At 39.1% G+C, this 15,586-nt stretch overlaps 1 protein-coding gene across 1 annotated transcript in view; it reads right to left on the bottom strand.

Annotated features, from left to right (window-relative positions):
* The window catches only part of LOC122809108 (D(2) dopamine receptor A-like), a 1,564,287-nt gene that overhangs the window by 133,583 nt on the left and 1,415,118 nt on the right, over positions 1-15,586 (bottom strand). The window contains exon 7 of the mRNA XM_044080350.1: positions 2,523-2,865. Coding sequence (XP_043936285.1) covers positions 2,523-2,865 — 343 coding nt within the window. The remainder of the gene's footprint in view (positions 1-2,522; positions 2,866-15,586) is intronic.

Here is a 15,586-nt window from a genome sequence, read left to right as displayed (position 1 = left end):
AGTTCAAAACCCTTAAAACTCAAAATCCTGAAAACAGACAATATACCAACACTTACTATATTCCAGCACAAGTACATACAGAAACAAACAAATAAAACGCAAGCCATATTACTCTTTTCCAAGTGTAAGCAGGGGGGCAAGCACCCCTGCACCCCCATAAAAGGGGCTGTACCCCTACACCCCCTGCTACTTAAATACATCAACTCCAAGATTGCACTTAATGTAGTAAAGTGCAATCTCTGAGTTGTTATATTTAAGTAGCAGGGGGTGCACGGGGGCAAGCCCCCCTGCATATAGTTGAAGGGTAATATGTTTCTGTATGTACTTGTGCTGGAATATAGTAAGTGTTGGTATCCTGTGTGTTTTCAGTATTTTGAACTTTCAGGATTTTGAACTTTCAGGATTTTGGGCTTTCATGATTCTGTAGCGCTTATATATATATATATATATATATATATATATATATATATATATATATATATATATATATCTATATCACCACCATCATCATCAGCCCCCTTTTTCCCATTTTTCCTACATGGGGTCACTGTATTGTGTTAACTGTCGCCAACTCTCCCAATTCAGTGCCACACTCCTGCCTCCTTCAACACTCATGCCTGACTGTCGCAGATCTTCTTTCACACAATCCATCCACCTCTTTGCTGGATGTCCTCGCTTTCTCTTACCTTCTTCCTGTCTGTCCCAAAACCTCCATACCAGATTGTCTTCTGCTTTTCTGCACATGTGCCCAAACCACCCTAATCTGTTCTCTTTGATCTTTTCTGCAATTGGAGCTACTTTGGCTTCTGCTCTTATGTCCTCATTTCTTCATCTGTCCCACAGTGTGCATCCTACCACCTTTCTCAGCACTTCATTTCCATCACCTATAGCTTCTTCAACTGTTCTGCCCAGGTTTCTGTACCATACAGTAGTACTGGTCGCACCACTATCTTGTACACCTTACTTTTCAGCTTCTTTGGCATTCTTCTGTCATAGACTACACCTGATTCTCTGTGCCAGTTGGCTGTAGCCCCTCTGATTCTAGCTTTGACCTCTTCATTCCGACTACCTTTCTCCTCAACCACACCTCCCAGATACTTGAAGCTGTTTACCTGTTCCACTATATTCCCTTCTATTTCTATTGCCATCGTCTTCTGATTTCCCCAATTTGCTGTCATTACCACCCTCTTATCTGTGCTTAGTTTCATATATAAAACACTTTAATGCTATTTTAGAACATTGCAGAGTGCAGAAGGTTTACTTATCATGTATAGTGCTTCTTTGGTAGTTTGTTAAACAGGACTAACTTGTGTTCTGAACACGGCAGTAAGTTTGTCAGAAATCACTTATCCAAATACCACATAAAACATACACAGATGTGAACATGGTATGTGTGTTTATGCATGTACATATGTAGAGGTGCGAATGAAAGATCCCTTTAAAAAAAAAAAAATCACATTTTCTAAATTTACATTTATTTATACATTTAGATTTTTTATAGCTAGGTAAACTTACAGGAATCATTTAATCCATTTGACCAATAAAATCTTAGAAGAGGAAAATGATTTATATGTATGTAAACATTCCCAGGTGAGAGGTAAATAAACTATTTGCAAAATGCCTCATCATTTACAGATGTGCAATTTCTGTCACAGGTTAACCATCAAGTTGCAGCAAATCAATTCAGTAATTTCTGAGTCCATGGCTCAAGGTTTTAATTCAATATGAAATCCATCTTCTTTAAAATAGCAAAAGACTATGATGAATTTCTGGGTCTTGTCTCTTCTTATTTAATCATTTCATTATTAAAAGTTTAGCATTTGGCATTCACACTGTGCAGTTCTCTTAATTTGTAACAGTAGATAAGAAGGACTAGTAGGCCTGCCAGTGTATAGGAGGGACAGATGCAAAGTAACAATATTGATATGTATGGCCTTTGAACCTCAAAGCTGCTCACCTTCGTCTTATGGTTCTCTGACCTCTGTGTACATGAAAAGACAGGCTTACACTCAAAAACCCTGAATTAATTCATTAAATCAAAAAGGATCTGGCCAAAAATGTTAAGAAGAGAGAGAAGACCTCTAAGGGTATACTTTATGCTAAAGTGATTATTACTTACAGAATCGGATTTGGAGCAATCTGTGTTTATGTTTAGGAAAGACAGTAAGTGAGACCTGTGAATAAGATACATTCTGTGGACCTGGGCTTTGATCCCCATAACAGCCACTTGCTTGCTGTGTGCCTGTTAGTGCTTCACCCCACCATGTAAGACTTAAAGCTGCCACTTCATGATGGCCATTTTGCCAGGTGTCTATTACATTACCTGTTTATAATAACAAATAAAGAAGTAGTCTTTGAAGCTTTAACAAAACAATGCCTTATTATTATCTCAGTTAGATGTTCCTATGAGGCATGCCATTAAGTAGACATCAACCCATTTAACTCATGGTAATAAACCTAGCTTTAAACCACATGACTCAATTATAAGATATGAAGCAGACATAATTTAGAATGTTACACACCCAAGACAATGGCTAACATCTGGGTTGCTTTCTTCTCCTTCTGCTGCGAGAGTTTCCCCTTCGCCACTGACCTGAGCGAGGAGCCTGTTTTCTCCTCTGCCACCCTAGGGATTTCAAAGGCAGCTGATGATCTCTTAAACTTCAGTTGTCCATTGTGGTCTGAGAGGATGGGCTGCTCCACTGGTGAAGGAGAACTATTTGCACTTGCTATTGTACAAGAGGTAGCTGGGGTGACTTGATCATGTCCAACCGGTACAGTTTTTTGCCGAGTTTTCTCAGGTTGGTCAATAAAACGTACCCTGTCTGAAGTTTCTGGATGTACGACAGCTTCCCGTACAAGGGTCTGTAAGCAAAAACATAAGGATAATCATTTGTGATAGTAAAGAATGTGTCATTCAACTGATATTCATGCAGATCATCTGCATTTTCATATGCTTTTATATGTGTCCAGTAAGAATGGTCCTTCTGTACTTCCCAAACATCCTAAAATTATACTATTTTAAGTACATTTCTGTCATACAGTGGAGAGGGGAAACAATTAAACACAAACAGAAAGAAGCATGCACTATGCTATAACTACTAAATATTCTGACCCAGTTAGCTACATTGATGTAGAGGAAAATATCCAAGACAACAACTAAGTTGACCCAAATTTAACTAGCAGCTTAAACACCTGGTACATGGGAGGAGAGGAATGACATATATACGACAAGCCACCTCTCAATCTCTTTTTTTTTTAAATGAGAAGCATATTAATCATCACTTATGACATAGGCAATCATTAATTTATATCAATGAAAATAAACCATATTGACATATTTTCAGTTGCAAACATGATACATCATTTATTGTCAGTCAATGTCCTCATTCTTCCTCCAAAACATTATTCTGCATGCATTGTTCCCACATTTCCCCTTTTTATGTAATTTATACTTACCTTTTAATAAAGATCCCACTTCCAGTTCTTTAATCTCTGTTACCATATTCACTACTTCTAGTACAGCTGGTTTAGACTTTGATTTCCATTTTCTATAAATTGCTTTTTTTGTCATCCCCCAGAATTAAACTCAGCAAGGCCTTAATATGTCTAGGCAATTTCGGTTCTGTACCACAACTCAAAAAATAATTTCCTTAGTTACACAAATTTGCTCATTAGACTCCCAAAAAATATATCCCCCAATTACCTCTTTCTTCCTTATCACATCATCAACATTTGCAATCCACCTTAGGAAAAATTCATTGTAGTCACTTGGGGTATAAAAATATCTATACAAACACTTACAAAATAAGATCCTAAATATTGTAGATTTTGTTGCATATTTGGGAGGGATACATATATTCTCCCATTGTTTCTTTGTGAATTGCTTATTAAATCTCTCTTCTCAATCCTTTCTAACCTCATCTGATTGATTCCTACAGTTATAATGCAATATTTTATGTGCTCTACTAATTATCTCATTTTTAACAGCAATTTCTTTTAAAGATTTGACTAAACACTCTACTGGTGCTAGCCTTTTGCTTAGGATCCCCTATCTCTTTCTCTTTGCCTATATTCCGATGTCAATCCTTGATAGGGAAGGCAATCTCTAGCCTGCAGTCCAAATGAATTATTGACTTCTTCTCATTTTGTTACCATTCCCTCTCCTAATACCTTCATTCCTCTGCCAGTTTTCTCAAGTTAACAGCAGCCCCCCTCTTGACTATTCTCTGTACCCCATATTGCAGTCATCTCTATTGGCAGAATCTCCTTTTTACTTTCCTGTGTTTGCTTACATTTTATAATACTTTTAGCTACTTTATGAATATAATTTTTTTTGCTTTTTAAATTTCTCATAGTCTTTTGGGTTTCTAATACCATGATGGGAATAGACTCCATTCCTAAGTCAAAGTATGATTAAAGTTCATGAAATTAGTATTGTTTCAATCTTTAATGTCAGCCAGAAGTGCTCTTTGCAGCACCCACAATGTGCCCAGTAATGGCTCCTTCTGCAATTTGTATGGAGTTACATGTATTGGTAACATATCTAAAGACAGTTGTAGATTCTTTTTTGTTAGGCCCGTTTCTCCTACTACTACTGGAGCTGTCTGGGTATCTTTCTTTCACATTACTCTAATTTCTGCCTGCAAATCCTGATATTTTATGACTTTATGTTTCTCTGTACACATGACACTGTAGTCACTGGGTGTAGTGATTTCAATGATTAATGCTACTTTTGTCTTTTTTATATGGACCTCTATATCTGATATTCCTCGCATCTATTTTTTGAACTGTTGGTAATAGGTGATCCCATGTGATATAGACTTCATCATTTTCTATGATGCTTTGTGGCTTTGTAGCTCTGGTGTTTTTCAGCCACTTCAGTACCATAATATCTGCACAATCCCCAGTGCAACAGTCTTGTCACATTATTACGACTTTCAGTCTATAGTCCTTCTGCCATTAGTATATCACAACCAGCAACAAGGTGTGCGACTGTTTCCAGTTCTGTTTTACAAAACCCACATTTGTCTGTTTCTCCTATATGTTCAATGGACTTTGTAAACTAACGTGTATGTAGCCCACTATCTTGGGCGGCCAGTACTAACCTTTCGTCTTTTGGTTTGAATTCTCCTCTCCTTAACCGTTCCTGCAGTCAATCCAGATCAATGTGAGGTTCTTCCAGGAGTTTTTTATACTTGCAACTATATTTACGCATTATCCACATTTCTTGCCTTCTCATCTGATCCTTCACCTTATATTCTTTCTTTTGTTTTTTGGCATATTCAATTGCTGCCTGATTTTTATCTACTTCTGGTTTGATTTCCATTCCCGCTTGATGCTGATATGCTTCTGCTAGACTAAGCAAAGAAGTTATCTTAGATTTATTCTTCTCATGTTTCAAAACTTTCATTATGTTTGGGTCTTGTGAGGTCAGCAGATATGTGTGCAGTCCTACAATTGCAGATCTATACATGTAATCAATTTCAAGGAGGCCCATACCTCCTTTGGAACAGGGAATACATAATCTTGGCAAACACTGATTTTTATAAATCATTTAATGAGCATGAAGCATCCTGATTGTTTTCAGGTCTAATCTATCCAGCTCCTTTTGGGGCCACTCAATCACTCCAAAACTGTAAGTTAGGAAAGGAAGAGCAAATTTGTTTATAGTTTCAATTTTATTCCTATATGTCAACTCTGTTTTCAGAATTAATTTAAGTCTTCCAAAATGTTCCTTACTAAGTTTTATTCACATTTGTTTGTGTTTTATTGTTGATCCTTCATAATTTCCCAAATATTTATACACTCCCTCTTGCTCAAGTTCTTTTATATCACATTCTTGTCCCAAACTGATGTTTTCTTGCTGCTGCAGTTTTCCTGCTTTAAAGTTTGTTTTTTCACATTTATCAAGGCCAAATGACAATCTTATACCATCTGAAAACATTTTGACTACTTGCAGTTCTTCATCTGATGAGCTATACAATTTTAAATCATCAACAAAGAAAAGATGAGAAGTCTTTACACTTTTTTGTTTTCTAGGAGCCAAATTATAGTCATGGCCGAATCTGTTAAGTAGACAGCTTAATGGGTTAAGGGCAAGACAAAATAGCAGCGGTGACAGAGAGTCACCCTGGAATATCCCTCTCTGAATTTTTATCCCTGGAATAATAATTTGTCTTTTATCATGGCTTAATTGGAAAGTGGTCTGCCACTGTTTCATGGTCACTGTAATATAATTGATCAGTGTAGGGTATATCTTATATATTTTTAAGCACTCTTTCATCCATGAATATTGGATACTGTCAAATGCTTTTTGCAGTCAATCCATGCCATACTTAGATTCTTCCCCTATTTACAGTTCTCCATTATGACTTTATCTAGCAACAAATGATCCTTTGCTCTATATGACTTTCTTTTATTAACATTTTGTTCTATTGCCATGATTGAATTTTCTTCTAAGTAACTATAAACTCTGTCGGCATCAATTCCGGTATGTAGTTTATATGTCATAAGGCAAGTTACTGGTCTATAATTTTTAGGGTAGCTTGCAGGTTTACTCTTAAGTAGGAGTATTGTTTTTCCTGTTGTCAGCCAGGTTGGTGTCTGTTCAGGGTATGCACATAAATAGTTCTTACTCATGGTTAAATCTTCATGCAAAGATGTTAATACTTTTAACCAGAAGTTATGTATTGCATCTGGGCCTAGTGTTTTCCAATTGGAGGCTTTTCTTAACTTTATTTCAATCTTTCTGGCTGTTACTTCATCCCATTTCATATCCTGTACCTTTACTTCTTCTATCCATTTTAGTATCTTTGTTATTTTCCACAGGATCTTCATAAATACTTCTCTAAAATGTATCTATTTCTTCTTTTTTTGGTGGTCTTTCAATTCCTTTTACCTTGTTTCCCAATTCTCTATAAAACCTTTTTTGGATCATCAATAAATTGCTTATTTTGTATTTTCCCTTTATATTTATTCGTGTATCTTCTAAGTTTTTCTGCCTGTGCTGATATTTTCAGGTTATTATTTTCAATAGTGCATAATAAATCCTGATCTGTTATAATACTATACATTGCTTTTACCACGTCTTATCTTTCTGAAAATTTTTATTGATCTGTTTCCTCTTCTATAGTCTTCTAACAGTGACACTTCTTCTCTTAATTGTTTTATAGTTTTCTCTATTCAATACTTCCATGATGGTATTTGATTTTTCCCCTTCCTTTCCCTTACTATTCTGTGTTCTTGTGGTAGAATTTTATTTGTTATTAATTTAGCTGCACAGTAATATATCCTGTTTACTTCTGTTATAGTGCATGGATCTCTATGAACAGTCCTAATTGCTGTGGTCATTTTTTGTTTTTTATCAAACTTTTGACTTTTTGGGTTTTATTGACCTTCTGCAGTCTATTACTTTCGTTCATCTTAATATGTCTATCTCTCTCTATTAAATCAAGAAACTGTTCTCTTAGCTCATTTTCTTCTAAACTGAGGATACATTTTTTGTTCTCCATTTCGAGCGGGCAGTCTATAGAAGTGCTATAGCATCTTCATGTGCCACTTTCTCTTCAATTTCATCCAGTGTCACCCGTTGCTCTGTCAAATGGGAACTCACTGGCCTATTACTTCTCAACATTGACTGCATCAGAGTTGCCACAGTTTCCTGTTCCTTCCCTTGCTGTCCAGCTCTAAGTGAACATTTACACTGATAAGGTATCAGCAAGGTAAAGAAGTTTGCCTTTTGTGTAAATAAAACTGAAATTGTACTTCTGCAATTTGAGCATCATGCATTGCAGTATGGCTGGAGCTGTCTGCATAGGCTTTCTCAAAACAGTAACTAGAGGTTGGTGATCAGTTTTGATCTGGATAGGTCGACCATAAATATAATCATGAAACTTCAAACATGCAAACACAATTGCCAAAAGCTCTTTCTCAATCTGAGCATGCTGCATCTTGGTTTGGGTAAGAGTTCTTGATGCATAGGTTCATAGGCTCATAGGTAGGTGCTAAGCTATCGGTCCAAGGGTCTATGAAAGCCTAGCCAACAAGGTTCCCTGGCTTTCACCACCCAAGAAAGTTATTTTCTTGTGCCCCTGTGTAGCAGAGCCACAGAAGTGATCCCCAGGGTGAATTTCCTATTTCCCATCCACTCATCAAGATTTTTCTTGAAGAGTGCTAATGAGGAACTATGCTTGACATAGATAGGTAGCTTGTTCTAGAGTATGGGAAGTCTCTGGGACAGAAATCTATCCCTCCAGCATGTTCTGTTTATTGTGGTGGCAAGGTTTAGGTCCCTAGAGCATGTATCTCGGAGGAACTGGGATTTCTTTAGGTGTAGTGTTTCCAGCAGCTCTGGGTTTGACATAGCTTTGTATGTTAGGCAGAGATCACCTCAGAGTAGGTGATATGCTATGGAGTAAAGCTGGAGTTTTTTGAGACGGTCAACATAGGACATCTGTTTGAGTCCCATAATCCTCTTTGTGAGGTACTTCTGTGGCCTTTCCAGCTGTTGCAGATGTCTTGTGAGGTACATTCCAAAAGGGGCATTGTACTTTATAATAGGTCTAATGAGAGCCGAGTAGAGGGGAACAATGACCTCTTTTTTCCTGAATGAGAACCCTTTTGTGATGAGGTGTGCCATGTAGAAGGATTTCCTGACTACTGTGGCGATGTGATTATCAAAGGAGAGACTACTGTCCGCCTGAGTCCCAAGGTCTCTTAACACACCTTCGGTGTTAAGTGGACTGCCTCCTATGTGGTGGTTCATGGGTACAGAGTTTTTACCAAAGGGGATGACAATGAACTTTTTGACATTGAGCTTGAGGCCATGGCTTTGACACCAGGCATCTGTCTCAGTGAGGCCCTTATGTAGAATGTTCACGTCATTTGGGGACTCGACTATGGCACCTAATTTGGAGTCATCTGTGAACTTCATCAGCCAGAGGCCCTCTGTGTTAGCCCGTACTTCAGAGAAGTAGATACCAAACAGGAGAGGACCCAGGCCTGAACCCTATGGTAATCCACTTGTCACTGGCTTTTTGCAGTGTGGGTTCTGTCAGTGAGCCAGCTAGCAACCCATCTTGTGATGTATGGATTTATACCCAGTTTAGTGAGTTTATCTATAATTCCAGAATGGGGGATAGTGCCAAAAGCCTTGGCGAGGTCAGGATAGGCTGTGTGAACTGTCTTACCCACGTCTATGGCTTTGGTGACTGTTTCAAAGAAGTTGATCAGGTTCAGAAGGCATGAACTGCCTTTCACAAACCTGAACTGGGTGGGGTCCAGAGTTTGGAGGTTATCAATGTCTTTGTTTGAGTTATATGAAGATATGTTCCATGGCCTTGCAGACCAGGCTCATCAGACTATAGGGCGATAGTTCCTGGGGTCAGTGATGGCTCCCCCTTTGTGGAGTGGTATAACTGTTGCTGTGCTCTATTCAGTGGGTACAAAGCCTGATGTGAGGCTATAATTGAACATGGTGCTTAGGTGGGGGGCCAGTTCATTCTGATGTTCATGTAGAACGCAGCCTGGGGGATGTTGTCTGGTTCTGTGGATGCTGTGTTCTTGGCTTTGGAGAGTGCAGTTTTTACCTGCACAGTTGTGATTTCAGGGGCTCTGCATTCTTCCGGTATAGATATGGGCCCTTTAGGTGGTGAGATGGGGGTAAAGTTAGCACTGAACCTATCAGCCAGGATGTTGGCGATATCAGTTGGTTCTGTAATTCTCATGCCATTGTGCGGTAACTCAGAGCAGATCTGGGTGTTGCCATCGAGATTCTTGACATAGCTGTAGAATGCTTTGTGGTTGTCCTTAGAATCAGTGGCAATCTTGTTTTTGTAGCTAGCCTTGGAGGATTATATGAGGGATCTCAGCTTCTTACTGAGGCTGACCAGGGAGCTCCTGCACTCATGGGATTTTATTCTCTTTTGCAACAGTTTCTTCCTTTTGGTGTAGCATTTGTTTATAGCAGGGGACCACCAGATTGGCTTCCTTTTTTGGAGGATAGCATCTTGGTTCTGTAGGGATAGCACAATCCATGCACTCGTGTAAGTGCTTACAGAATGCATTTGTGTAAGATTCAGCAGTCATAACTATATTGTCCATCTGCATGGGTATCGTGAAGTTTGCCACTTCTGTCTTAAGAAATATGAAGTTGGCTTTGGAGAAATTTTTTACAATGGTTTCCTTAATGGGGGGTGGGGTGGGATGTGGATATCTATGGTGATTAGCTTATGGTCGGATCTGATTAACGAAGAGTTGACTTCAGGTGTGGAACACCAGTCATTCATGTTGGTAATGACTAGGTCTAGTATACTGTTGCCCCTGGTGGTGGTGTGGATAAGTTGATCCAGGGCATTGGAGTTTATGAATTCTAGAAAGCGTTGAGTGAAGGATTTGGTACATGAGTAGTTTTCCCAGTTAATGGTGGGATAGTTGAACTCACCCATTATTAGGGTGTTTGGTTGAACCCTAATATTTTCCAGTATACCAAGAAAAGAGGAGTGGGAATCCTGGGGCATGGTGGGGGATCTGTAGCAAGCTGCAGTTTGGATTGCAGTTTTGCCCAGAGTTAGTTGCACTTGGATAATTTCGGATCCATTATGTTGGGCAACTAGCCTGGAGTTGTGGATATCCTTAATGAATATGGACACACCTCCGCCTTTGGTGTTCTGGTCCAGGTTAGATGGCTGAAAGGTATGGTATGAGTTATAGCCTGGTAATGCAGGGGTGCTCTCTGGAGCCTTGAACCAGGTTTCAGTCACTACACAGATATCAAGGTTTTCCATTTTAAGGAGTGCTTCGAGTGAGTGCATTTTGAGGTTTAGACTTCTAGCGTTGAGTAGCATTACCCTCAGTTTTTGCTTGCCTGTACTTGTTACGGTGGTGGGTTTTTCGTTTGAATGTTGCCTAAAAAAGACACTATAGGGGTGGCAAGAGCCTTAGCCAGTATCCAGAATCCCAGGGGAGATAGGTGCAGGCCATCTCTGGCAAAGCATCGTGGCCTCTCGACCATGTCGTCCCAGGCAGACAGGTACTGTATCCCCTTAGAATGACACCAGAAGCTTAGCCAATTGTTGCAGTCAGTCATTTTTGTCCTTGTACTGCGGTATCATCCTGGGTATAGGTAGGATGCTACTCAGGGCTGGGGTCATACCTGCCTGGACCACAAGATCGGAGAACTCTTCTATGTCTCTTTTCATGTAGTCCAGAGAGGTACATCTCAGGTCATTCACACCAACATGGACAATGACAGAGTCATATTTGGACTTGTTGTGGAGTGACCTGAGTGCATGGGTTATATGGCAGATCCTGACACCCGACAGGCAGCTAACAGTAACCTTCTCCTTGTTTAATCTAGTGAGTGGAACATCAGTGTGGCTGACTATAGAGTCACCAATGACTAATGTGTTGGGTACGTTGTTTTGCCTTATGGACTATGGTTGAGTGGCACACTGAGTCTGTGGGCTACGTGTCATTTGGGTTGTGTTGAGGGGTGGAGGTTGCTTGCATTTCTACTTTGGAGGTCTCTGCTGCTTGGCCAGAATATTATTGAGAGCCTCTGTGAATGTTTTTGTGTTTCTATGTGTGGGTTTTGGTGTAGGTTTAGTGGGGCTATGTGATGAGTGTGGTATGATGCAAGTGTTTACCTTCTCCTCTTGACTGACAAGTTCAGTCTTGGTTTGAGAGAGCTTTGCCTCCAGTTTGGCTAGATAAATGCATCTCTCACAGGTTGTAGTGTTTGGTGGTAGGAGGAGAGGGTTGTCTGTGTACATGAGGCAATTGCCACATTGCCCCAAGATGTCCAGATTCATCAGGTAGGCAGGAGAGAACACCAGGAGTTGTCCCTTGGACATGCCTGGAGAATCACTATTTTCCTCTAGACAAGTGAGAGAACTAAGTACTAGAGTTGTTTTCCTCTAAGCAACTGAGGAAGATAAGTACAAAAAACTGTTATCCACTAGGTAATGAGGAAGGTTGAGTGCTGTAGTAATTTGTAACTTATTTAGTGCTTACAACAGTTTTGAACCAGTGTTGAGCATGAAGAAGCAGATTCAAGCACTAAAATTAGGAATCTGGCTAGTTCTAAGGGAAAAACTGAAGAGCAGGCTTTATGGCACCAAGAATAGTTTAACCCTAGCTAAGCAGTGCTGTGCAATGTGCAAACTCAAGCAAACCCACGCAAACATGGGTTTTTAACTCAGAAAGTTGAAAGGGATAGAAATCAGCCCAAAACAGTCAATAAGGTTAATTTCAGAGCCGGAAACCACTCCTCTTGTGACAGATAGGCTGCTTTAATGCTTACCACTCTCACTGATAAGCAGAAAGACCTCCCACTACCACAACAAGGTCTGGACCACTCAGAAACACAGATGAAAGTCCTGAAACCAGCAGATCTGTGATCTGGACTATTCTAGTATAGGAAAGGGTGGGAAACGAGCATTATAGGTAGTATTTTTTTGTTTTTATAGTTTATTTTATGAAATTAAGCAGCAAAAAGCAATTTAAATAGCAAATATTCTGAGGAAAAAGCTGTCACACTTGAGTGTTATGCCTAGAGTGCTAAATGCAGTTTAAATTTTTAACTTTAAGCAGATAAATCAAGTTCACACCCAGTAAAACGATTTAACAGTAAAATGCAGCAGAAATAACAATAGAGCCATAGGCTACTGGTCTGTCCTCTTGAACAATGACTGCACTGGTCTGCCCTCTTGAACAATGACTGCACCTAGACCAAACTTAGAAGCATCACAGGAAAGAGTAACTGGTTTGTGAACATCATAGTAGCTGAGAGTTGGTGGGTTGGCCATTTTCTATTTCAGGATATCAAATACTCTTTGATGCTGTTCTGATCATGACCAAATTACTTCTTTGCATGTCAGCTTTCTGAGTGGTGCTGAAAGTTGGCTTAAATCTGGAATGAACTTGCCTAGAAAACATTATAGGGTTTGGACATTTTCTGGAGCTGGCATCTCGAGAATTGCAGTTTGCTTTGAAGGATGTGGTTATAGGCCTGAACTAATAAACAAGTGACCAACATAAGTAACTTTTTATAGCCTAAACTTGCACTTCTGAGGATTCAGCTTAAGATTCACTTCACGTGCTCTTTCCAGAAATTTCCTGAGTTTTCTGTCATGTTTGCTTCACTATTGCCTCCTACTAGACTATCATCTACTACAGTAGCACATGGATAGCCAGAAAAAAATTTGCTCCATCACACATTAAAAGATTTCACTGGCAGAATGTATCCCAAATGGGCTTCTCAGAAATCTGTAGCTTCCAAATGGTGTACCAAATGTGGTTAATTATGAAGATTTTTGGTTAAACAAAATTTGCCAAAATGAACTCTTAGTATCTATGACAGAAAAAAATGGTGACATTTGGCATGAAGGCAGCAACCTCCTTGACTGTGCACATTGAATGATGAGGCCTTTTTAATGCTTTGTTCAGATCTCTTTCATCAATACATATTCTAATATCATCTGAGCTTTTCTTATGATCCACTACCATGGAGGATACCAATTCACTAGATTCTTCTACAGGACAAATTACTCCTAGCTGCACCATTTTGTCTAGCTCGGCTTTCACTCTGCTCGGTATAGGTACTGGAACTTTCCGTGCTGGTCTGACCTTTGCGTCTAACTTCATAGAGTACACAACTGGTAGTTTGCCTAGTTTGTCTGCAAAAAGTAGCATACTCAGAAAAAATAGTTTGGGTGAAATTTGAGCTGTTGTCATGCAGGTTTACATGGTGAACATCTTTATTAAATGAAAGCAGTCCCATTTTCAAACTGTCTCTGAGGCCTAATAATGACTACACGTGTCTCTTGACTATGAAAATTGCAAGTCGTAGTAGTTCCCAGCAGAGTAACATGAAAGCACTACTGAACAGTTGGTTTGAATCTGTTCACCATCATAAGTAGTAAGCTTCACACACTTTGTTAAATCAAGTTGTTCTGCAGCTTTTACTCTAGCAAACTTTTCTGCTGACGTAACATTGCACTTTGAGCCAGTATCTACTTTGAGCTCAATGGGACTCGCATTAGTTAAAACAGTACAAAAGGTTTCATTCTTTACCCACAAATCTACTGCATTAACTGTTTCACCAAGCACAGACACACCATCAACATAAAAAGAGTCGTAGCTTTCTAATTGATCAACTTGCCTCTTGGAATGCCCTCTTTTAATAAAAGAATGTGCCTTATTTGATTTACAAAACCTTTTGAAATTATTTCACTTAATGCAAGAATGACACTGTTGACTAAAAGTTAAGCACTTTTCTCTTTTGGGTTCATGATTTCCACCACAATTATGACAGTTGACAATGAAGCTGGGTTAGGGCACATGTTTTAACTTTGCTGACTCACCCTTATGCTTCACTGAGCATGCTCTGAAATTTGCTGGAAAGACTCAGAGTTTCACAGGGACTGCTACAGGATCTGCAGTAGCTACCATGTGCTTGGGCCTGTTTCTTTTAACCACTTGCTGCATACTATCAACATGAGTTTTGTCATTATGCCTTCTACAGCTATTTCCATTTGCAAGCATCAAATTCAAGTAAAGAGCAAATCCCACACAGAGGAAACTTTATTAAAATACACAGTTAAAAACAGGATAAGCGCTTTCAGCTGAGCCTTCTTCAGATCCATAAGTTAAATCTATCCATTGAAAACATTTAAAGGAGGTGTGACCCAATCAAATTCATTTCTTAAGTCAATGCCCTCTCAACACTGGCTTTAAAGGTAACACATGATTTAAACAAGGGTCATGGTCAGCTCTTAAATCAGCTATCCATTTTGCTTCTTGCAATTCTGTAAAATCCTTGAGATCACCCTTCCTTGGGTTCTCATACACAATTTCTAAAATCAAAAAATAAAAACTGCGGGTCATGAATTGGGTTATATGCTTTGATAATGCATTGGTATTGTTTTTCCAGCAGTGGTTTTTGTGGTTACCAAGGAGGTTCGTCCTGCAGTTGTTTTTTTGCTTACTAGTTACTATCTTTAGGTATTACAGCCACCACTGGTTTCTTCCAGGATGTTGGTGCTTCTCGTCCTTTCAAAATGCTGTTAAACAAAACTTTCTGAATCTTTATCACTTTCTTCCCTCCTAGCTTCCAAACTTCCACAAGAATACCACCTATTCCTGGAGACTTTCATGTAGATTGCTTATACTTCACCATTTTTTATCTCATCTCCTCCTAGCCTAACTGTTAGTAACTGAGGCTCATTTATTTCTGACACTGGCTTATTTAATTCTTCAATAAACATTTCCATTTGTACTTTTTATTGATTTCCACATTTTTCTGCTTTATACAGGTTATCATAAATGTCCAAAATATTTCTAATACTCCTACAGGATCTCTGGTCATTTTCCTTGTTACAGGCTCCTTATGAAAGCACTACTGAACAGTTGGTTTGAATCTGTTCACCATCATAAGTAGTAAGCTTCACACACTTTGTCAAATCAAGTTGTTCTGCAGCTTTTACTCTAGCAAACTTTTCTGCTGACGTAACATTGCACTTTGAGCCAGTATCTACTTTGAGCTCAATGGGACTCGCATTAGTTAAAACAGTACAAAAGGTTT

The sequence above is a fragment of the Protopterus annectens genome, chromosome 8.part0 (assembly GCF_019279795.1).
Source record: "Protopterus annectens isolate FY-2018-M chromosome 8.part0, PAN1.0, whole genome shotgun sequence".
NCBI classification, from domain to species: domain Eukaryota; kingdom Metazoa; phylum Chordata; order Ceratodontiformes; family Protopteridae; genus Protopterus; species Protopterus annectens.
Note: the sequence above shows the minus strand (reverse complement) of the source record. Positions and strands in the feature narration are given on the sequence as shown.